The sequence below is a fragment of the Oncorhynchus keta genome, chromosome 29, assembly GCF_023373465.1.
Source record: "Oncorhynchus keta strain PuntledgeMale-10-30-2019 chromosome 29, Oket_V2, whole genome shotgun sequence".
NCBI lineage: Eukaryota > Metazoa > Chordata > Actinopteri > Salmoniformes > Salmonidae > Oncorhynchus > Oncorhynchus keta.
In genome coordinates, this window is record NC_068449.1 from 38340099 (window position 1) to 38364098 (window position 24000).

General features: G+C 42.6%; 1 protein-coding gene across 3 annotated transcripts in view; it reads left to right on the plus strand.

The window, feature by feature from the left end:
* Window positions 1-3892: 3892 nt before the first annotated feature.
* Window positions 3893-24000, plus strand: part of ston2 (stonin 2) — a 54159-nt gene continuing 34051 nt past the window's right edge. Inside the window, exons 1-5 of one of the 3 annotated variants that reach the window (XM_035743435.2) lie at window positions 3893-3994; window positions 10252-10423; window positions 17163-17312; window positions 22388-22597; window positions 22926-22982. In XM_035743435.2, coding sequence (XP_035599328.1) covers window positions 10333-10423; window positions 17163-17312; window positions 22388-22597; window positions 22926-22982 — 508 coding nt within the window. In that variant the 5' untranslated portion in view covers window positions 3893-3994; window positions 10252-10332. Of the gene's footprint in view, window positions 3995-10251; window positions 10424-17162; window positions 17313-22387; window positions 22598-22925; window positions 22983-24000 lie in introns of those variants that run through there. The other 2 variants (XM_035743436.2, XM_035743437.2) reach the window with 2 other exon arrangements.

Sequence of the window (24000 nt, forward strand, 5' to 3'; positions counted from 1 at the left end):
GTATGCTGTAGCTTAACATTTCCCTTCACTGGAACTAAGGGGCTGAGCCCGAACCATGAAAAACAGCCCCAGACCATTATTTATCCTCCACCAAACTTTACAGTTGGCATTATGCATTCAGGCAGGCAGCATTCTCCTGCGTTCTCCAAACCCAGATTCGTCTGTCGGACTGCCAGATGGTGAAGCGTGATTCATCACTCCAGAGATCGTGTTTCCACTGCTCCAGAGTCCAATGATATCAAGCTTTACACCCCTCCAGCCAACGCTTTCCATTGCGCATGGTGATTTTAGGCTTGTGTGCAGCAGCTCGGCCATGGAAACCCATTTGATGAAGCTCCCAATGAACAGTTATCAAATCAAATCAAATCATACTTTTCACATACACATGGTTAGCAGATGCTAATGTGAGTGTGGGTGAAATGCTTGTGCTTCTAGTTCCGACAATGCAGTAATATCTAACAAGTAATCTAACAATTCCACAACAACTACACACAAATCTAAAGGGGTGAATGAGAATATGTACATATAAATATATGGATGAGCGATGGCATAGGCAAGGTGCAATAAATCAAATCAAATCAAAGTTTATTTTTCACATGCGCCAAATACAACAGTGAAATGCTTACTTAAGGCTCTAACCAACAGTACATGTTTTAAAAAAGTATTAGGTGAGTAAAGGTGGTGAGTAAACAATAGGTAAGTAAAGAAATAAAAACAACAGCAAAAAGATAGTGAAAAATAACAGTAGCGAGGCTATATACAATAGCGAGGCTATGACAGTAGTGAGGCTACATACAGGCACCGGTTGGTCAGGCTAATTGAGGTAGTATATAAATGAATGTATAGTTAAAGTGACTATGCATATATGATGAACAGAGAGTAGCAGCAGCATAAAAGATGGGTTGGGGGGCACACAATGCAAATAGCCCGGGTAGCCATTTGATTACCTGTTCAGGAGTCTTAAGGCTTGGGGGTGAAAACTGTTGAGAAGCCTTTTTGTCCTAGACTTGGCACTCCGGTACCACTTGCCATGCAGTAGTAGAGAGAACAGTCTATGACTGGGGTGGCTGGGGTCTTTGACCATTTTTAGAGCCTTCCTCTGACACCGCCTGGTGTAGAGGTCCTGGATGGCAGGCAGCTTAGTCCCAGTGATGTACTGGGCCATTCGCACTACCCTCTGCAGTGCCTTGCGGTCGGAGGCCGAGCAGTTGCCATGCCAGGCAGTGATGCAACCATGCTCTCGATGTGGCAGCTGTAGAACCTTTTGAGGATCTGAGGACCCATGCCAAATCTTTTAAGTTTCCTAAGGGGGAATAGGCTTTGTCGTGCCCTCTTCACGACTGCCTTGGTGTGTTTGGACCATTCTAGTTTGTTGGTGATGTGGACACCAAGGAACTTGAAGCTCTCAACCTGCTCCACTACTGCCCCGTCGATGAGTATGGGGGCGTGCTCGGTCCTCCTTTTCCTGTAGTTCACAATCATCTCCTTAGTCTTGATCACTTTGAGGGATATGTTGTTAGGTTGCACCACCCGGCCAGGTTTCTGACCTCCTCCCTATAGGCTGTCTCGTCGTTGTCGGTGATCATTCCTACCACTGTTGCGTCATCTGCACACTTAATGACGGTGTTGGAGTCGTACCTGGCCATGCAGTCGTGGGTGAACTGGGAGTACAGGAGGGGACTGAGCACATGTAACCGATGTGAAATGGCTAGCTCGTTCGCGGGGTGCTCGCTAATAGTGTTTCAATTGGTGACCTCACTCTGAGACCTTGAAGTAGTTGTTCCCATTGCTCTGCAAGGGCCGCGGCTTTTGTGGAGCGATTGGTAACGATGCTTCGAGGGTGGCTGTTATCTATGCACGCAAAGGGTCCCTGGTTCAAGCCCAGGTAGGGGAGAGGAGAGGGATGAAAGCTATACTGTTACATTGATGCTGTTGACCCGGATCACTGGTTGCTGTGGAAAAGGAGGTCAAAAATTGGGGTGAGTGTAACTGATGTGAAATGGCTAGCTAGTTAGCGGAGTGTGCACTAATAGTGTTTCAATTGGTGACCTCACTCTGAGACCTTGAAGTAGTTGTTCCCCTTGCTCTGCTGTGGCTTTTGTGGAGCGATGGGTAACGATGCTTCGAGGGTGGCTGTTGTCTATGTGTGCAGAGGGTCCCTGGTTTGAGCCCAGGTAGGAGCTAGGAGAGGGATGGATGCACCCCTGAGGGGCTCCTCTGTTGAGGATAAGCATGGCAGATGTGTTGTTACCTATCCTCACCACCTGGGGGCGGCCCGTCAGGTAGTCCAGTCTCCAGTTGCAGAGGGAGGATCCTTAGCTTAGTGATGAGCTTTGAGGGTACTATGGTGTTGAAAGCTGAGCTGTAGTTAATGAAAAGCATTCTCATGTAGGTGTTCCTTTTGTCCAGGTGGGAAAGGGCAGAGTGGAGTGCAATAGAGATTGCATCATCTGTGGATCTGTTTGGGCGGTAATGCAAATTAGAGCGGGTCTAGGGTTTCTGGTATAATGGTGTTGATGTGAGCCATTACCAGCATTTCAAAGCACTTCATGGCTACGGACGTGAGTGCTATGGGTCTGTAGTCATTTAGGGAGGTTGCCTTCGTGTTCTTGGGCACAGGTTGCCTTCGTGTTCTATGGTGGTCTGCTTGAAACATGTTGTTATTACAGACTCAATCAGGGACATGTTGAAAATGTCAGTGATAGATGGTATAAAATATAGTATACACATCTGATATGAGTGATGTAAGATATGTAAACATGATTAAAATGGCATTATTTAAAGTGGCATTGTTTAAAGTGACTAGTGATCCATTTATTAAAGTGGCCAGTGATTGGGTCTCAATGTAGGCAGCAGCCTCTCTGAGTAAGTGATTGCTGTTTAGCAGTCTGATGGCTTTGAGATAGAAGCTGTTTTTCAGACTCTTGGTCCCAGCTTTGATGCACCTGTACTGACCTCAGCTTCTGGATGGTAGCGGTGTGAAGTGGCTCGGGTGGTTGTTGTCCTTGATGAGCCTTTCTGTGACATCGGGTGCTGTAGCTGTCATAGAGGGCAGGTAGTTGTGCACGCCGAGGAACTTAAAACGTTCCACCTTCTCCACTGCTGTCCCTTTGATGTGGATAGGGGGGTGCGCCCTCTGCTGTTTCCTGAAGTCCACGATCATCTCCTTTGTTTTGTTGATGTTGAGTGAGAGGTTGTTTTCCTGACACCACACTCCAAGTGCCCTGCTGTCTCTACGTTGTTGATAATCAAGACACTACTGTTGTGTCGTCTACTAACTTGATGATTGAGTTGGAGGCGTGCATGGTTACGCAGTAGTGGGTTAACAGGGAGTACAGGAGGGGGCTGAGCACGCACCCATGTAGGGCCCCAGTGTTGCGGGTCAAAGTTCGTGTGGTAACGTTGCTTCCAGTGGCAATTTGGAACTCACCTTGGTTCCAGAGGCAGATTGGAACTCAGTAGTGAGTGTTGCAACCGAGGACAGACACCCTAAGCACTTCAGCACTTGGCTATCACGTTCTATGAGCTTGTGTGGCCTACCACTTCCTAGCCAAGCTGTTGTTGCTCCTAGACATTTTCACTTCCCAGTGACAGCACTTGCAGCTGACCAGCCGGCTCTCGCCGGGCATAAATGTGTGTCTATGGAGATTGCATGGCCGTGTGCTCAATTTTATATGCATGTCAGTAACGTGTGCTGCAATAGCCGAATCCACTAATTTGAATAGGATGTCCACATACTTTTCGCCATGAAGTGTATAATAATGACTTCCTCTTCACACAGATAAACAAATAATAATAGCTGTTTTATTGTTCACGTCGACATGTGAATATTTCACGTTAGGCGATTGACCAATCACAAGCCGCGAGGGCAGCGCATGGTGCGTGCCCAATCCTTCCGCGTCACCGGTCTCACTCTCCGGGTCTCGTTCTGGTCGACAGTCTGGCTCACTGGAACACGGAGAGACTGCAGCGCATATAACATCAAACAATATCGGTACGTAAACATTGAATTATTTGTTTATCCCAAATAATTTTATATCACATTTCCATGTAAGGCTACAGGGCTACGTTGTTGCCAAGTGTTGCTCTTTCTCGAAGTTAGTAGAGGCTCTGATTCGTTGTGTGTCTGTGATACAATGTTGCGTGCAAGTGCGACAGGGCAAATCAGGTCGGTCAGTTGATCAACAGGTTGTTGCAGAGAAAGCCAACTGCCGTGAGTGTCGATCGAGAATCTGTCCGTTACCTGGCTGGAGAGTGAGAGGAAGTTATTATTCTGTACCAAGACTATGGGCAAACTTGAGTCTCTTGATCAATGCTTGCAGGATTCTGTCAATAGTTGCAGAGGAGTAGCCTAAAGCATGTATTGGGTAATGGCCGCTAAATACATCCCACACTAACTGGTCTATATAGTCAATGGAATAAACCAGACTACTTAGCCTACAGTTTAAATTGTGGAAGTAGTAGGTTACGGGGATACATTGCCATAGCTCTCCTACATTGCGTTACTCTTATATGCCAAAACAGGTAGAAAGTAGTCTGAAGCAAATTAAACATTCTCACATACAGACCAACTGTAGTAGTTCTAGTTATTTAGCATGTCCCTGTGACTTTATGTCAGCATTGTGCCAGCAGTATGTTTACATAGCGGAGGGGGGTAGGGAGCATGTCACAGCAGAAATGATGAGGAGGGGGGTTCGGGGTCACTGCCGAATGCTATCACAACTATGTGACAGACTTACTGATGGAAGTGTGTGTGTGTTTAGACACTACCCCCACACAAACATATGGTTGACAGTGCATGTCTGGACCCTTGGCCTGGCAGTGGTGTGTGTGTCTCGGCTGGGCGCTGAGTCAGGGTTTGGAGTGCGCCCAGGGTTAGAACAATCCACCCCTCTGTTCTCCTCCTTCGTTGACTCCCTATATCCCTCTCTCCTTACCTATCCCTTCATACTCTCACCCCTCGATCCCTACTTTCACTCACATCTCTAATCCCTTGCACTCTATGTCATCTGTATCATCACTCCTTCCCCTTATCCCTTCATTTACCCATTCCTTTCATTGCATATTAAATTAAAGAAGACCCACCCCAGCCAGCCATTTATACTGCATTCATTTCAATGGCCATGAAGGAGCACAGGAGAGGAATCACTGAAGACAATTAAACCATAGCCATCTATTGGATTTACATGGTTGTTTTGGTTAGGGTTCATGTATACTAGCAAATAATTTAGCCTACCCCTTTTGGCAAACAGATTTGAAGAGGCTTCCCAAGGAGAGACAGTCTTGTAGACCGTTAGATATTTTTCAAGTATCAAAGTTCGGTCTAACCGTGTGTCGTCATTCATTGCGTAATTATTTTGGGTCAGAGACAGAATAGTAGAATAGGATATGAGTTGACATGAGTACAGTTTTGAATGCTTCACTACCTGCCCAATGAGCTGAGAGAGCTGCCGAAGAGCAGTGGGCTAGTCTCTCACAATCACCTTGATCTCTTTAGTTATCTCTCTCGCTCTCTGTGTGTGTGCACGCGTGCAATTATTACTGTTAGGCTACTACTCCGTTTCTCAGATATGACACCTTCTTTGTCACATCGAAATCATGCAAATAAGCATGTCAATTGTGTATTGTAGTGGATTTGGAACCATAGTGTCTTTTTGGAGTAAGTGTGAGGGTGTGGGCTTGATTGAAATCAAGCCTGGATGTTTGGTCTAGGCCAAATACACTGTCAGTTATCATTAGAGACAGGGGTGTGTACTTGGTCTGTGAAGCAGACTGTTGGAGGGAGAGAGAATCCACCAGAGAGAGGAAGAGGAAGGAGCTGGAGAAGTGTCTTTCTCTCTGTGAGAAAGAGGAGAGACATTGGCAGAACAGATGTGCATGGAAGGATACAACCAGCCATCCTCCAGAGAAAATGAGCGGGGGGGGAGAAAATAGAAATGGAATGAGTCAGTAATGTTTATCGGGCAGTTACAGAGACTTTGTTTCCTTTTAACGTTTCCTGTCACTGTCGTCCCGCCTCCCACCCTTCTCTTTATCCCCCTCTTCCACCCTGTATCTTTCTCCTACTCTCTCGCTTTGTTTCTCTCCACCTTGCTCTCTTGTATTTCTGCTGCCTCTCCCTGTCTTCTCCCCCCTCTCTCCTGTCACTTTTCTCTCCTTAGGAGTGTAATATGGAAAAACTGTATGTGATGGTTTTCGGCCCAATATGTATTTTCCTCTCTCCTGACCTTTCCTGACATTTTCAAGACTTATCTGTGACCTTTGCGGTGCATATCCGATGTGAATCCTCTATTACACACACTGTGACTGTGCCCTGGTACAAAAATATGTTTCCTCGCTATCCCCAGTATTACAGTGGGAACTTAGTGGACTTCTAGTATTTAAAGAGCAGGAAAACTCCCATGCTCTTGTTAATGAGGATTTTGATTTTGGGATTCTCAGGAAAACATGATTTCATATCCGGTGAAAGTGTTTCCTAAGTAGTGGGATGGGGTTTGGGGGACAGGACAAACAGGTTGATTGTGTCCAACTCAAACGGGGTTAGGGATATTTCGTTTGAAAGGTTTTAGGTGGTTCACATCAGTAATGGTTAGGGAGCCACTGCTCCAGCAGACACACTGTGTATTTAGTATTTATTATGGATTCCCATTAGTTGTTGTCAAGGCAGCAGCTACTGTTCCCGGAGTGCAGCAAAATTAAGGCATTTATATACAATTTAAAAAACATTACATGTGATTAGATAACAGATTTCATAACACATTACGTGTGTGCCCTCAGGCCACTACTCTACTACCACACACAGTATCTATAACACAAAATCTGTGCGTATGTTATCGTGTGTGTGTATGCGTGTGTGTCTTCACGGTCCCCGCTATATTGTGTAATGTATATTTTTATCTATTTAAAAAAATACATGATTTTACTGCTTACATGAGTTACTTGGTGTGGAACAGCATTTCATGAAGTCATTGCTCTATATAGTGCCTCCCATAGTCTGTTTTGGACTTTGGAACTGTGAAGAGAACTCTGGTGACATGTCTTGTGGGGTATGCATGGGTGTCTGAGCTGTGTGCCAGTAGTTTAAACAGACAGCTCAGTGCATTCAACATGTCAATACTTCTCACAAATAGTAACAAAGTCAATCTCTCCTCTACTTTGACACAGGAGAGATTGACATGCATATTATTAATTTTAGTTCTCTGTGTATGTTTAAGAGCCAGCCTTGCTGCCCTGGGAACCACACATGTGGAGATCATCCGTTCACCTACTCTGCGTCTCACAAGACTTGTCGGTTGGAATCAAAAATCTCAAATTTGGACTCATCAGACCAAAGGACAGATTTCCACCGACCCGTACACAGAGAACTAACATTAATAATGTCCATTGCTCATGTTTCTTGGCCCAAGCAAGTCTCTTCTTCTTATTGGTGTCCTTTAGTAGTGGTTTCTTTGCAGAAATGTGACTATGAAGGCTTGGTTCACGCAGTCTCCTCTGAACAGTTGCTGTTGAGATGTGTCTGTTACTTGAACTCTGAAGCATTTATTTGGGCTGCAATTTCTTAGGCTGGTAACTCAAATGAACTTATCCTCTGCAGCAGAGGTAACTCTGGGTCTTCCATTCCTGTGGCGGCCCTCATGAGAGCCAGTTTCATCGTAGCGCTTGATGGTTTTTGTGACTGCACCTTGAAAGTTCTTGAAATGTTCTGCATTGACTGACCTTCATGTCTTAAAGTAATGATAGACTGTTGTTTCACTTTGCTTATTTGAGCTGTTCATAGCTCTTATATGGACTTGGTCTTTTACCAAAAGGTCTTCTGTATCCCACCCCTACCTTGTCACAACACAACTGATTGGCTCAAACACATTAAGAAGGAAATACATTTCACAAATGAACTTTTAACAAGGCACACCTGTTAATTGAAATCCATTCCAGGTGACTACCTCATGAAGCTGGTTGAGAGAATGCCAAGAGTGTGCAAAGCTGTCATCAAGGCATCTGAAATGTAAAATATATTTTGATTTGTTTAACACGTTTTTGGTTACTACATGATTCCATATGCGCTATATTGTCTTCACTATTATTCTACAATGTAGAAAATAACTCTTTAATGAGTAGGTGTGTCCAGATTTTTGACTGGTACTATACATTTTTCCACCAGCAGATTATGATTGATAATCTAATATGCTCCACTTAACTCAAACAAAACAGCTCCCACAATCTTTTTATTATCAATTTGTCTCAGCCATTTGTGGTGATTGCTGAATGCCCTTCCCTATAAGTGTGCTGAAAATATGTGTTTACTTTGAAATAGCATTGTATCTGGTCATTCTTGGGTAGTGGAATTACTTTTGATTCCTTCCGGGCCTGAGGGCACACACTTTCTTGTAGGTTTAGATAGAATAGATGGCCAATAGGAGTGGCAATATTGTCTGATCCTCAACAATTTTCCATCCAAGTTGTCAGACCCCAGGAGGCTTGTCATTATTGATAGACAGCAATGTGTTTTTCACCTCTTACACGCTAAATTTACGGAATTCAAAATTGCAATGCTTGTCTTTCATAATTTGATCAGTCATGCATGGATGTGTAAGGTAGTTGGCAATATCAGTGGTGTTTGATGAATAAGTCATCTGATTCAATGAATGATGCAGCCGAGTTCTCCTTTGATGAATGATGCAGCCGAGTGCTCCAAAAACTTTTACTATCATTCTTTATAGAAGTTATTGTTGTTTCATAGAACAGTTTCTTCTTATTTTTGTTCTGTTTAGTCACATAATTTCACATTTTACAGTATGTTTGGGCTGTGCAGCCCGACTTATTTGCCATTCCTTTGGCCTCATCTTTCTCAACCATACCATCTTTCCATTCCTCATCAATCCACAGGGATTGAACCGTTTTTAGTAATTGTATTAATGGGTGCATGCTTATTATTAACTGGAATAAGCCATTTCAGAAATGTGTCAAGTGCAGCGTCTGGATGCTGTTCATTACACACCACAGACCAGCAAATATTATTTACATCTTCAACATAGAATATGTTTTGTAGTGATTCCTATGACCTCTTATACGCTATCTTAGGCCAGGCGTTGGAACTTTGGTTTTCCTAGATATGACTACTATATTATGATCAATACATCCAATGGATTTTGATACTGTTTTTAGAGCAGATTTCTGCAACATTAGTAAAGATGTGATCAATACATGTGGATGATTTCATTCCTGTGCTGTTTATAAATACCCTGATAGATTGACTGACAATCTGATCCAGGTTGCAGGCACTGGTTACAGTTTGAAGCTTTTTCTTCCAGATACTGACTGTTCGCATTTGGTCGTCTATAACAGCTTCCCAAAATAATGGGCTTTAGGTGAGGCAGGTAAAACTGTAGCCATATTACTTCAACAGCATTAGAAGTTAATAACTTAACTCAATGGGAACTGAAGTGGTTAAGTACTCATAAGAGCAGGAAACAACCACTTTAGAATCAAGGTTTTGTATAGAGGATTCTGTGGAAACCAACTTATTTCATAGCCAGCATCATGGTCACGTCAGATCTGTGGGCTCAGGGGCTGGTAGACTAGGGTTGAGGTCTGGGACTGGCAAGCAGGGGCTGGAGAGCTGAGGCTTCCCGGATTTGAAAAGTTCCTGACACAGACACACTGACAGTGTCTTCCTGTCCTGAAGAGCACGACCCCCCATAAATAGAATGGACTCGTATTGTCAACCGTTCGATGCCGACTTTTGTTATGCTGGACTGAATGCTCATCCTGTCTCTGCTGGTTAGTCAACAGAGAGTCAGTCTATAGTATGCATCCCAAATGGCACCCTCTTCCCTATATAGTGCACTATGTAGGGAAGATGCTGCCATAGACTTCCAGAAAGTGTCTGTGTTGTGTTTGAGTGCAGCACATGGGAAGGGGAGTTTGCTGTCTTGTGGGTGAGACCAACGTTGAATCTTTGCCAAGAGTAGCTTATCAAACCAATATGCTTGTTGTCCTGTCGTTAGTGTCTAAGCAACTTTATTACAGGACTGCCTCTGGTACACACACTTCAAATGCTTAACCAGTCTGCTATGACTCCTAGGTGTCACACCTGATGTGTTTGAATGCAGCTGAGGGTTTCTTGGTTCTCAAACAAACCTTGGTTCTCAGACCTATGTGTCAGCAGCAGGTGGCTGCCAAGATTGTGCTTCAGTTTATCATTCCTCCATGTTACCTCTCTCTCTTTGTCTCTCTCTTTTGTCTCCTCCTCAGCGTGTCCAGTTGTGCATGGATGCAGACAGGTGTGAGGGCAGGAACTAGTGGAATCTAGTGGAGTGTATACACACACAAACCATGGCCACTGCCAGCAGAGTGGGCTCGGGAAGAGCTGGTTGGGTGGCGTTTGCAGATGAAGCCTTCGGGACGAGCACAGAGCATCAAGCAGGTACGAGTCATATTGTGAAAGTCATTTAAATCCTATACTGTAGGATGAAGTTCAGGAGTAGATTTGTTTTTTTAATGTCATAATTTTATGCATATATACAATTAAGTATATATTTACCTGGCAAGGAGATGTCGGGGTCAGCACGCTAACAGACTGTACGTCAATAACACACTTAGTGAATTTGGCAGGTATCCTTTAGATCCCTGAACACAACTCTGGACCACGAAGCCAGTTCCACTGCATTTTTTCATTGTTCCCTTCCAATCAGGGACTTATTTAGACCTTTGACACCAGGTGTGCAATTAATTATCAGGTAGAACAGAAAACCAGCAGGCTCTGGACCTCGTAGGGTATGAGTTGAGTACCCCTGCATTAGATTCCCCTGAGGACCTTTGCCGGTGTGTATGGATGTGTGTTAGGGTTGGGCGGTATTCAGATTTCCATACCTTCATACCGGGATATACGGTATTACAGCAGTGCACACAAGGGGCCCTATTTTTTTCTTATGCTATCAAAGTACTAGCAAATTCCCATTGTGGATGCTATCTAGCAAGCGCAAGCAAGCATAAACTATTTGAAAGGTCAGACAACCAAGCTTAAAACGTTATACAACTATTTTAAAAGGCTACTCACAATTGATCCAGGAGGGAATTGATTGTCTCTGCTCTAACCAAGAAGCGTGATCTTGCAAGCTAGCCGCCTATAGCTAGTAAGTTAGCAAACCAAATTCATAGCTGGAGCCCTGAGCTACAGAAAAGATGTTTTACACATCTTATATAGTTAACTTATAAGATATTTAGCTGGCAAACATTAATAGGGCATTTCAAGTGTAACTTGTTCACCTCTAGTGGATCCTCACGATTCTTCCATTTGCTCCATGTTCTCTTCGACACATGTCTAGAGCGATACGATACAGGTACGATACCTTTTAGTTTGAAAAGATTCGGTGCGATTTGGTTTGATTAGAGAACGACTCAATGCGATTTGGTGCGATGCACTAAGTTTTGTTGCTTAACTTCTCTGGGATATGTGGGACAGTAGCGTCCCACCTCATCAACAGCCAGTGAAATTGCATGGCGCCAAATTCAAAACAACAGAAATCCCATAATTAAAATTCCTCAAACATACAAGTATTTTACACCATTTTAAAATAAATTAATCACTAAACTTTGATCTTCATCAGATGGCACTCACAGGACTTCATGTTACACAATAAATGTGTGTTTTGTTCGATAAAGTTAATCTTTATGTCCAAAAACATCATTTGAAATTGGTGTGTTATGATCAGAAATGCATTGCCTCAAACAAACATCTGGTTAAAGTGCAGAGAGCCACATCAAATTACAGAAATACTCATAATAAACATTGATAAAAGATACAAATGATATGCATGGAAATATAGATAAATGTTCAATAATGTTCCAACCGGAGAATTCCATTGTCTTTAGAAATGCAATGGAACACAACTACCTCTCATGGGCGCGTGCGTGATCAGCTCATGGCACTCTGCCAGACCTCTGGCTCAAACAGCTCTCATTCTCTCCTCCTTCACAGTAGAAGCCTCAAACAAGGTTCTAAAGACTGTTGACATCTAGTGGAAGCCTTAGGAAGTGCAATATGACCCCATAGACACTGTATATTTGATAGGCAATGACTTGAAAAACTACAGACTTCAGATTTCCCACTTCCTGGTTGGATTTTTTTCTCAGGTTTTTGCCTGCCATACGAGTTCCGTTATACTCACAGACATCATTCAAACAGTTTTAGAAACTTCAGTGTTTTCTATCCAAATCTAATTATATGCATATTCCCGCTTTTGGGCCTGAGTAGCAGGCAGTTTACTCTGGGCACATTATTATCCAAGCTACTCAATACTGCCCCCCAGTCCCAAAGAAGTTAAACACATTCATTTTCCATTCTAAATTCAAATCTGCTGCTTATGATTCTCATGAGATGGGCCTTTCTGTGCTGGATCTATCTGAGCTGACTTCTCTCTCTCTCGTGTGTCTCTGTGTGCCTGCCTCCCTCCCATATGAGAGACTAGGCATCTAACACTCCACTAGACTAGGCATCTAACACCCCACTACCAATATCAGATTAGGGGTGGGGGGAAATTTCACCCCATCTCCAAATCCAATGTTTTTTTCCTCTCGCTTCGGCCATGCAGTGCCCCTCACAAAAGTGACTGCTGTCCTCATTCTGAAATGATAAAATTTACCGTGTATATCAAAAAAATATACTGCAAAGCTATGTAAACTATTGCTGATGGTGAACCTGAACAATCAAAGTAAAATATGTTGTAAGCCCTGTTCAGCAGGTACTGTACAGCCAGATGAGTTGCCTCTTATTTTATTCCGGTAAAACAACTATTTCAACAGCACGTAGAGTGCCTTCAGAAAGTTTTCAGTAACTTTGTGTTACAGCTTGAATTTATTACATTTAGATTTTGTGTCACTGGCCTACACACAATACCGCATAATGTCTAAGTGGAATTATGTTTTGACAAATTTTTTCAAATTAATAAAAAATGAAAAGCTGAAATGTCTTGAGTTAATAAGTATTCAACCCCTTTGTTATGACAAGCCTTATTACGTTCAGGCATAAGAATTTGCTTAACAAGTCACATAATTAGTTGCATGGACTCACTATGTGTGCAATGATTGTGTTTAACAGGATTTTTGAATGACTACCTCATCTCTTTACCCCACACATACAATTATCTCTAAGGTCCCTCAGTCGAGCAGTGAATTTCAGACACCGATTCAACTACAAAGACCAGGGAGGGTTTTCCATGCCTCATATAAAAAAACAGACATTGAATATCCCTTTGAGTATGGTGAAGCTGTTAATTACACTTTGAATGGTTAATCAATACACCCAGTCATTATGAAGATACAGGCATCCTTCTGAACTCAGTTGGTAGAGTGGAAGGAAACCGCTCAGGGATTTCACCTTGAGGCCAAATTAAAACAGAGTTTAATGGCTGTGATAGGTCAAAACTGAGGATGGATCAACAACATTGTAGTTGCTCCACAATACTAACCTAAATGACAGAGTGAAAAGAAGGAACCATATACAGAATAAAAATATTCCAAAACATGCATCCTGTTTTGCAATAAGGCGCTAAAGTAAAACTGCAGCAAATGTGGCAAAGAAATGTACTTTATACCCTGAATACAAAGCGGTATGTTTGGGGAAAATCCAACACATCACTGAGTACCACTCTTGATATTTTCAAGCATGGTAGTGGCTGCATTGTGTTATGGGTGTGCTAGAGTTTTTTGGGGGGAGCGATAAAAAGAAACTGATAGCGCTAAGCACAGTCAAAATCATAGCGGAAAACCTGGTTCAGTCTGCTTTTCAATAGACACTGGGATACATTTACCTTTCAGCAGGACAATAATCCAAAACACAAGGCCAAATATACACAGGAGTTGTTTACAAATACTACATAGAATGTTCCTGAGTGGCCAAGTTACAGTTTTGACTTAAATCAGCTTGAAAATATATGGCAAGACTGGAAAATGGGTGTCTAGCAATGATCAACAACCACCTTGACAGAGCTTGAAGAATTTGGAAAAATGATGTGCAAATATTGTACAATCCAGGTGTGCAAAGCTCTTAGACTTACCCAGAAAGACGCACAGCTGTAATCGCTGCCAAAGGTGATTCTAACATGTATTGACTCAGGGGTGTGAATACTTATGTAAATTAAATATTTATGTATTTAATTTTGAATACATTTGCAAATTTTTCCAATAACCTGTTTTCACTTTGTCATTATGGGGTATTGTGTGTAGAATGATGAGAGAAAAAAATTATTGAATCCATTTTTAATTCCGAATGCACAGTATACGGTATATCGCCCAAACCTAGTGTGATGAGTTGGCCTAAATGGATAAGGCTAAATTGAAATGTTTCTAACAGAATAAATATTGTAATGAAACAGCAGGGAGCAGGTCTCGAACCCTCGACCTTCTAGCCCGAGGTCCGGCGCGCTATCGACTGTGCTGCAAAAGCATGCTTGTGCGGCTGAGTCGATTTCCGCGCTTATAAACCCAGGGTCGTTATACTATGGAAAGCATATGCATAACCATGGTAGCCATTAAAAGGGAACAGTTTGGAGATTATGGGAAAATTATTAGACTAAATGTGAGGACACAACAGTTCACCTGACAAAGTATTTAATCCAAACATTGCACTGTTGATATTCTGTGCATTTTACATTTATTGGGGTATTTAGGGTAGGTGCAACATGAGACGAAATGTTTTAAAGGGTTTGAGTGAGAGGTCTAACTGGTATCTCCAAGTGGCCACCTCCTCTGAAGTGTGCACACCTCCTAAGCACATCCAATGCACGTTTATGACTCAAAGAATTAGGGGTTTGGGGTTTCGTTCCACTGTTCAACATAAAGTTCTGAACCAGTTCGAACTCACAAAAAAGTAACGGTTTATACCGTTCCTTTCTGTTCCTTTTTAACCTGTGAAGTCAATTATTATTATTATTATTTACATTGAGCTCATTAAATGACTTCACCAATCAGTGTTGATAGAGCAGGAAAGCTAGTTGTTTACATGCATGATGGATAGGCAAGTGCAGCCTATGGCGTAAGATGCAAAATATTTTGCGTATGGGGAGAGATCGAGAGAGAGTTGAGGATGCTTGAAGTGCTGGGCATCTTGTTATGACATGCATTATATGAATTAGGTCCACAGGATTAACCTAGGAGTGGCTTCTATTGAGAAGCCTATAGGTTAAGCTAGGTTGAACTAGCTTGCGAATACGCTTGAGCTAGCTAGCGAATACGCTTGAGCTAGCTAGCTAACACGTTGAGCTAGCTAACATGCTTGAGCTAACACGCTTGAGCTAGCTAGCTAACGTGCTTGAGCTAGCTAGTTAACGCGCTTGAGCTAGCTCGCTAGCTGGATAACACGCTAACAAATGATGGCAGGGGAGGGTCAACAATTTATAGAGAGGGTCTAATGGGTGGGGAGTGACTAATGGGTGTGTTTCCCTGTAGGTCCTGCTTTTAATTTGACATTCATGGGAATTTAGAAGTTTTTTGATTCTCTGAACAGCATATTGTTAGAATTAACTGAATTCCAACTTATTGGTTTATTGGGACAAACATGATTGCCATTCTGGTTGGTGGAGTGCAGCAGAGACGGTTGTCCTACTGGAAGGTTCTCCCATCTCCACAGATAAATTATGGAGCTCTGTCAGTGACCATCGGGTTCTTGGTCACCTCCCTTACCAAGGCCCTTCTCCCCTGATTGCTCAGTTTGGCCGGGCAGCCAGCTTGAGGAAGTCTTAATGGTTCCAAACTTCTTCCATTTAAGAATGGAGGCCACTGTGATCTTCAATGGTGCATAAATGTTTTGGTAACCTTCCCCAGATCTGTGCCTCGACATAATCCTGTCTCGGAGCGCTAAGGAAAATTCCTTTGAACTCATGGCTTGGTTTTTGCTCTGACATGCACTGTGGGACCTTAGACAGGTGTGTGTGCCTTTCCAAATCATGTCCAATCAATTGAATTTACCACAGGTAGACTCCAAGTTGTAGAAAAATTGGAAACAGGATGCATCTGAAGTCAATTTCGAGCCTCATTTTGAGTCTGAATACATATGTAAATACGTTTTTTTTATTTTACATTTATTTTTAAATCCTTAAACTGTTTTCGCTTCGTCATTATGGGTTATTGTTGATGAGGATAAAAAAAAAATAAAACATTTTTTTTTAGCATAAGGCTGTAACAAAATGTGGAAATAATGTGGGAATACTTTCCGAATGAACTGTATACCATGGCTTTAATTTAACTAATTTGATGGTAGAAATGTGTTCAACATCCACTGAAGTAGCTAGCAAGTTTACTAGATAGGACAGTAGTTGTCTTGGCAACCAAACAAACAGACCTGCTAGTTTAGCTAACCAACCATCAGTCCAAGCTTCCTATTATGAAAATTGAAATAAACAATGCCAATAATGTTTTCAATTTGACATTTACTTGCAAAAGCAGCTCAAACATGTAAGAATAAACTATATACATATATATTTCTACTGTGCAAATACACTCTGCGTCATAGGGAAATAATGTACACTCTAGATGTACACTCTTTAAGCCAATCAGAAATGAATATTCAACAAAGCCATTGTATTCAACAAAGCCCCCCAATAATATTTTTCAGAACAAATCATGTGGTCAATTAAAAAAAAAAAATTGTTAATGTGACACTGTATATTACATGAGTTTTATTATATTGAAATGTGACGTGCACATTTGGACTCACAGGTGTTTGGCTTGCTTGTATGACATCAACACAATATGTATTGTAATCCTCAACATCTCATCTTTCAAGATACATCGAGTCCTCTTAATTTACAGTATTTCCCTCACTCAGACGACAAAACATTTGCAAAAGTTGCCCAATTAGCGGGAGGATGGGGGCAACTTCTTATAACGAGCGGTGCTCAAGTTCAGAAGACTGTCAGTCAAAACCCATACAGAGCTGTGAAGCGGAGGCCCTGAGCTCTGACATTATGTATAACATGTTACTGGTACAGCCACTACATTCCAATTTAGGTGCTTATCAGTGTCCAAACCTGCCATTTTCAACCCGTATACGGGAGGAATAGGGCAGAAATGTTGTCATAGAAAGACATTCCCTTGGTTCATTCTGTGTGTGTGTGTGTGTGTGTGTGTGTGTGTGTGTGTGTGTGTGTGTGTGTGAGACACATTAGATGTGGACAGCAGCTTGCAGAGGCCTAGCCCCGCCCCTTCTGAGAACTCTTCCAGTGTCGAGCTGTTAGCCCCTCCCCCTCAGCAGAACGCATGGGTCTTATTCGAAGAGAAGTCCTGGCCCTCGCCCAATCCGCAGTCGCAGGTAAAAGGTAATTACTCGCTCACTAGCGCTTTCTAGCTCTGTAGAATTCTGTACATTGTGAAAGGGACTCTCGCATACTCTGTATACTTGCAAAAATAACCTTTATTAAAAGTACACAGGTTTTGGTCATAGGTTCCCCCTATCATGATGATTTGGTCACCTCCTATTTCTCCTTCTGTTCTTCCTCTTCCCTACCGTCCCTCTTGTCTCCATCCATGCTTTGATCTCCTCCACTGTTTTCTTCTCCTCTGTTGTTTTTGCTTTGTTTCTCCCAGTCATCATCGTCTTAACACGAATGTCTCCCTCCTCTTCGCTCTCCTTCATCTCCACCTCCCTCTGTGTTCACTCGTCCTACTCCTTGGTATTTATCGCTGCCTTCCTTCCGTCTCCACCCTCCTCTACTCTCTCCTCCTCTTCACCTCTGGCGTCTCCCTTGAAAACGACAGACCGAGATAGGCGTCTGTTGTCTGTCCAGTGCAGTAGAGTATGCTGGGTAATGGCACCATACTCGATGGCTGCCACCCAGGAGTGTACAGTATGTGTTGCTCTCTCTGCTGGTCTCTGAAGTGGTGCACTAACACGACACAGTCAGCACCAACACACACCAAGGCTGAAAAGTAGCCACTATACCACACATACCCACATGGGGGGGGTGAATCAGGGAAATTGATTGAAATCTCCAAATATTTGATCTTTAGAAAATTGAAGAACATGTATTTTTGTATACGACCAACGTTAAAATCACAGAATCGTAATTCCAACAAAACATTTTAACCGAAGTTTAACCTGTTAGTCCACTAGGGGCATTATTTCATTTTTGGATAAAAAGACGTGCCCGTTTTAAGCGCAATATTTTGTCACGAAAAGATGCTTGACTATGCTTGGAATTGATAGTTTTGGAAAGAAGACACTTTGACGTTTCCAGAACTGCAAAGATTTTCACTGTGAGTGCCGTTGAACAAAAGCTTCAGGCAAAACCAAGATGTTTGAGCGCCCAGGAAATGAACAGTATTTCTGAAGCTACGTTTTCCATGATCGCCTTATATGGCTGTGAATACGACAGGAATGAACGGACACTTTCTATCGTTTCCCCAAGGTGTCTGCAGCATTGTGACGTATTTGTAGGCATATCATTGGAAGATTGACCATAAGAGACTACAATTGCCAAGTGTCCCGCACGGTGTCCAGAGAAAATCAATAATTTGTGTAAGAGTGGTGATAGCTAGCTTAGCATTTAGCGTTAGCATTTAGCACGCAACATATTCACAAAAACCAGCAAAGGGATCAAATAAAATAATTTACCTTTGAAGAACTGCAGATGTTTCAATGAGGAGACTCTCAGTTACATAGCAGATGTCCAGTTTTTCCTGAAAGATTCTTGTGTAGGACACATCGTTCCGTTTTGTTACTATGCATTTGGCTACCGAAACTAACCGAAAATTCAGTCACCTACACGTCGAACTGTTTTCCGAATTAACTCCATAATATCGACTGAAACATGGAAAACGTTGTTTGAATCAATCCTCAAGGTGTTTTGTCATATATCTCTTCATTGAAATGGCAGTCCTAGAAGCCTTCTTTGTTCTCTGATTCGGATGGAAAAATACTGGTAGCTGACTTTTGCGCACCAATTTCCACGCAGACACCGTGCGGGACACTTGGCAATTGTAGTCTCTTATGGTCAATCTTCCAAGCATAGTCGAGCATATTTTCGTGACAAAATATTGCGCTTAAAATGGGCACGTCTTTTTATCCAAAAATGAAATAATGCCCCTAGTGGACTAACAGGTTAAATCGGTCGATATATACCCTAAATATCGATCTATGAAAAGTGTGTGATCCAGGAAAAAACACTGTTTTTAAACGCAACGTCATTTTTTTAAATTAAAAAAGTTGACGATAAACTTTCACAAAACACTTCGAAATACTTTTGTAATCCAACTTTAGGTATTAGTAAACGTTAATAATCTATCAAATTGATCACGGGGCGATGTGTATTCAATAGCTCCACGTCTTCAAATCATGGTCGGAAATTTCTCTTCCAAAACATCCTGTCGGAGACCGGAAGGAATGGGCTCTCTCTTACTCGTTTGACCAAGAAACAAAGCCCAGGCAATTGACAAGACTGGCGTGTGGAAGACATCGTGTGGAAGCTATAGGACTTGCAATCTCAGCCGCATGTAATTTGCTTTCCCATAGACAATACATGCAAGTGGCGCATTGATATTTTTTCCAGTTTTCGGTGATCAGTTTTTCTTGCGCTTTTCGATGAAACACACGTTCTGTTATAGTCACAGCCGTGATTTAACCAGTTTTAGAAAAACGTCAGAGTGTTTTCTATCCACACATACTAATCATATGCATATACTATATTCCTGGCATGAGTAGCAGGACGCTGAAATGTTGCGCGATTTTTAACAGAATGTTCAAAAAAGTAAGGGGTAGGCTTAAGTGGTTTTAATTAACACTGTCATCTCAGATTTTCTAAATATGCTTTTCAACCAAAGCTACACAAGCATTTGTGTAAGAGTATTGATAGCCTAGCATAGCATTAAGCCTAGCATTCAGCTGTCAACATTTTCACAAAAACAAGAAAAGCATTCAAATCATTTACCTTTGAAGAACTTCTGATGTTTTCAATGACGAGACTCTTAGTTAGATAGCAAATGTTCATTTTTTCCAAAAAGATTATTTGTGTAGACGAAATATCTCCGTTTTGTTTGGCTAAGAAAAATACCGTAAAATGCAGTCACTTACAACGCCAAACTTTTTTCCAAATTAGCTCCATAATATCGACAGAAACATGGCAAACATTGTTTAGAATCAATCCTCAAGGTGTTTTTCACATATCTATTCGATAATCTATCAGTGGTGGCAGTTGGCTTGTCATCAGAAGCAAACGGAAAAATACTGCAGCTGGAGATTACGCAATAATTGCAACGGAGGACACCAAGCGACCACCTGGTAGATGTAGTCTCTTATGGTCAATCTTCCAATGATATGCCTACAAATACGTCACAATGCTGTAGACACCTTGGGGAAAACGTGGAAAACGTAAGCTGACTCCTAGCTCCTTCACAGACATATAAGGAGTCATTGGAATGAGGCGGTTTCAAAAAATGCGGCACTTCCTGATTGGATTTTTATCTGGGTTTCGTCTGTAATATCAGTTCTGTGACACTCACAGACAATATCTTTTGGAAACGTGTTTTCTTTCCAAAGCTGTCAATTATACGCATAGTGGAGCATCTTTTCGTGACAAAATATCTTGTTTAAAACGGGAACGTTTTTCATCCAAAAATTAAAAGAGTGGCCCCCTATATCGAAGAAGTTAAACTAGCAGACAATCATCATTGGTATTGGGGGTATCTATGCACCATACTCATTTGTAAAAGTCTTAGTTAACAAAGAGTAGATACTCCCATTGAGTCATTAGAACACTAGCTAACTACATGTAACTTCCAAAATAAAGGAAACACCAACAAAAATTGTCTTAATGAAGGGCTGAACATTTTCTGGGGGGCTGGGTCATTACCTAATGCAGCGGCTATGACTGAAGCCAAACGAGCGTTGTCTTGGGGGTTGGTTTAATGTGTGTGTGTGTGTTCGCACATGGAAAGTGTTTATACATTCAGCCGCTCACCCTTCCACACCGAACAAAAATGTAAACTCAACACGCAACAATTTCAAAGATTTTACAGATTTACAGTTCAGGAAATCAGTCAGTTGAAATAAATTCATTAGGCCTTAATCTATGGATTTCACATGACTGGGAATACAGATCTGGATCTGTTAGTCACAGATACCGTAACAAAACGAAAAATAGGGGCGTGGATCAGAAAACCAGTCAATATCTGGTGTGACCACCATTTGCCTCATGCAGTGCAACACATCTCCTTCGCATAGAGTTGATCAGGCTGTTGATTATTGCCTGTGGAATGTTGCCCCATCTTCTTTAATATCTGTGTGAAGTTGCTGGATATTGGCGGGAACTGGAACACGCTGCCGCACATGTCGATCCAGAGCTTCTCACAATTGCTCAATGTCTGACATGTCTGGTGAGTATGCAGGCCATGGAAGAACTGGGACATTTTCAGCTTCCAGGAATTGTCTACCTCTGCTTGTGACATGAGGCTGTGCATTATCATGCTGATACGTGAGGTGATGGCGGCGGTTGAATGGCACGACAATGGGCCTCAGGATGTCGTCATGGTATCTCGGTGCATTCAATATGCCATTGATAAAATGCATGATGATCTTTCATTTCAGCTCATGGAACGTGGGACCAACACTTTACATATTGCGTTTATATTTTTGTTCATTATAGAATCGTTCCATACTCCAAGTCGATATTTACGTCTTAAGAAGGTATGCCCCTCTTATGATATAGCCTGGTCAGAAATCCCGATCTACGGTTTGCAATGCTCCCACGTAGGGAAATAGGGCCTGGAAAAGAGCCCAGTGGCTTCAGGCTACTCGGCGTGTGAAATGTGGGGAACCGGTGTCCAAGTACGCTACACGTAGCTATGTGTGTGGAAAACATTTCATCACAGGTAAGACATTTTAACTTGTTTAGTATAGTCTGTATCTCTACTCACTACTTGTAGCTATATAGTCTGTTGTTGGTCTTGGCTAGCTCAATGTTCCGGCCGGTAGCTACCTAGCACTCACTCGTGGCAGCTCGCACGCCATAAATGTGGCATAAGGGAAGCCCTACAATATTATGTTTGCCTAAGTAGTGAGGAGGCTCGGGAGCAGGCCGTGTTGAAAGGTCATCTGTAGACAATGTTTTTCTGAACTTTGTTTTCTGTTATGAGGAATCTCCTTTATATGAATCCATATTTCTAAAGCATTCTGGTAGATTGAGTTATTATTGTAGGTTAAAGTACAGATAAATACATGGCCATCCCATATTAATTACAGACGTGTTAATTAAAAACTCCACAGCCAATGATCAACAGCAAAGGGGGTTGAATGACACTCCTATACATTGGTTTATTTATGTGGTAAAAAAAAAATGAAGTATAGTGTTTGCGTGTTTATGATAGTGTGTGTAACCATGTGTCTCTGCCTCTTTGTCAGGTACTTCTAGACACAGTGTCTGTTCCACGGCCAGTTTCTGGAGTGCCGTCCCGCCCTCAGAGAGCAGCTGGACCCAATCAGAACCAGGCTCAGTCTGGACCACACAATCAGGGAAGAGCTCTGTGAGCATGGGGGCGTCATCTTGTGACCTTCCCTCCCTAAACGCAGAGGAACGGCACAATGAGTCGTCATCCCGACCCCAGTCACCCAGTGAGTATACACACACACACACACACACACACACACACACACACACACACACACACACACACACACACACACACACACACACACACACACACACACACACACACACACACACATTGTGTGTATGTTTTGTTGGGAAATAGTTAGTTATTTGGAAAGAGTATTTGGCCTCTAAGCCCCTCAGGGGTGCTACAGAAAGGAAGTGGGCAATGGTAGTCATAGATTGCTGCCTACTTAAATTATTAGATAAGGTACACACACACACACACACACACACATTGCGCTTACAAGACCACACCTTCCTCTGACTCTCTCCCTGTCTGTGACTCAGCTCAATTGCTTTCAGCCACTCCCTCTGTCAGAAACAGAGAAGGGGAAGGGAGAGAAGGTAAGGAGAGGGGAATGAATTTAGAGGAGAGCAGAGTCCAGCGGCCTGCTCCCTAAGGATGAGGGAGCTTAGAAGGAAGTTTGGTAGGGATGAGGAGGACATGACTTATACTGGGTGGGACAGAGAGAAGCTGACTTAGATATAAATGTTTTTCTATCCATGTTGAATTGATTTGCTACAGCAAGTCACACAGAAAAGTGAAGTAAAGCATGTGTTGGAACCGCTAGGAATAGTGTTTGAGGAAATGTTCTATGTGTTTAGGGATGTGGTCTGTTCTTGCTTGTATATTTCAACAGAAAAGAGAGAGACTAAGGGAGAAATCTCAGGCTGATGGGACACGCGCGCGCAAGTTTCCATAGAGACAGGGTTAGAGGGGACAGAGTCTTGGCGAGTTGAATATTTCTCTTGATGAGATAAATGGGCTTGTCCACACCGGTCTCTCTCTCTCTCTCTCTCTCTCTCTCTCTCTCTCTCTCTCTCTCTCTCTCTCTCTCTCTCTCTCTCTCTCTCTCTCACACTCTCTCTCTCTCTCTCTCTCTCTCTCTCTCTCTCTCTCTCTCTCTCTCTCTCTCTCTCTCTCTCTCTCTCTCTCTCTCTCTCTCTCTCTCTCTCTCTCTCTCTCTCTCTCTCTCTCTCTCTCTCTCTCGCACACACACACACACACACACAAGAATGCTGTTACTTAAATGCAGCGCACTATTCAATACCATAGTGCCCTTGAAGCTCATCACTTAGCGAAGGACCCTGAGATTAAACACCTCCCTCTGCAACTGGATCCTGGACTTCCTGACGGGCCTCCCCTAGCTGGTGAGGGTAGGCAACAGCATATCTGCCACACTGACCCTCAACTCAGGGGCCCCTGAGGGGTGTGTGCTTAGTCCTCTCCTGTTCTCCCTGTTCACCTACGACTCAAACACCATTAAGTTTTCTGACGGCGGTAGGCCTGATCACAGTGAGACAGCCTACAGGCAGGAGGTCGGAGACCTGGCAATATTATGCTAGGACAACAACCTCTCCC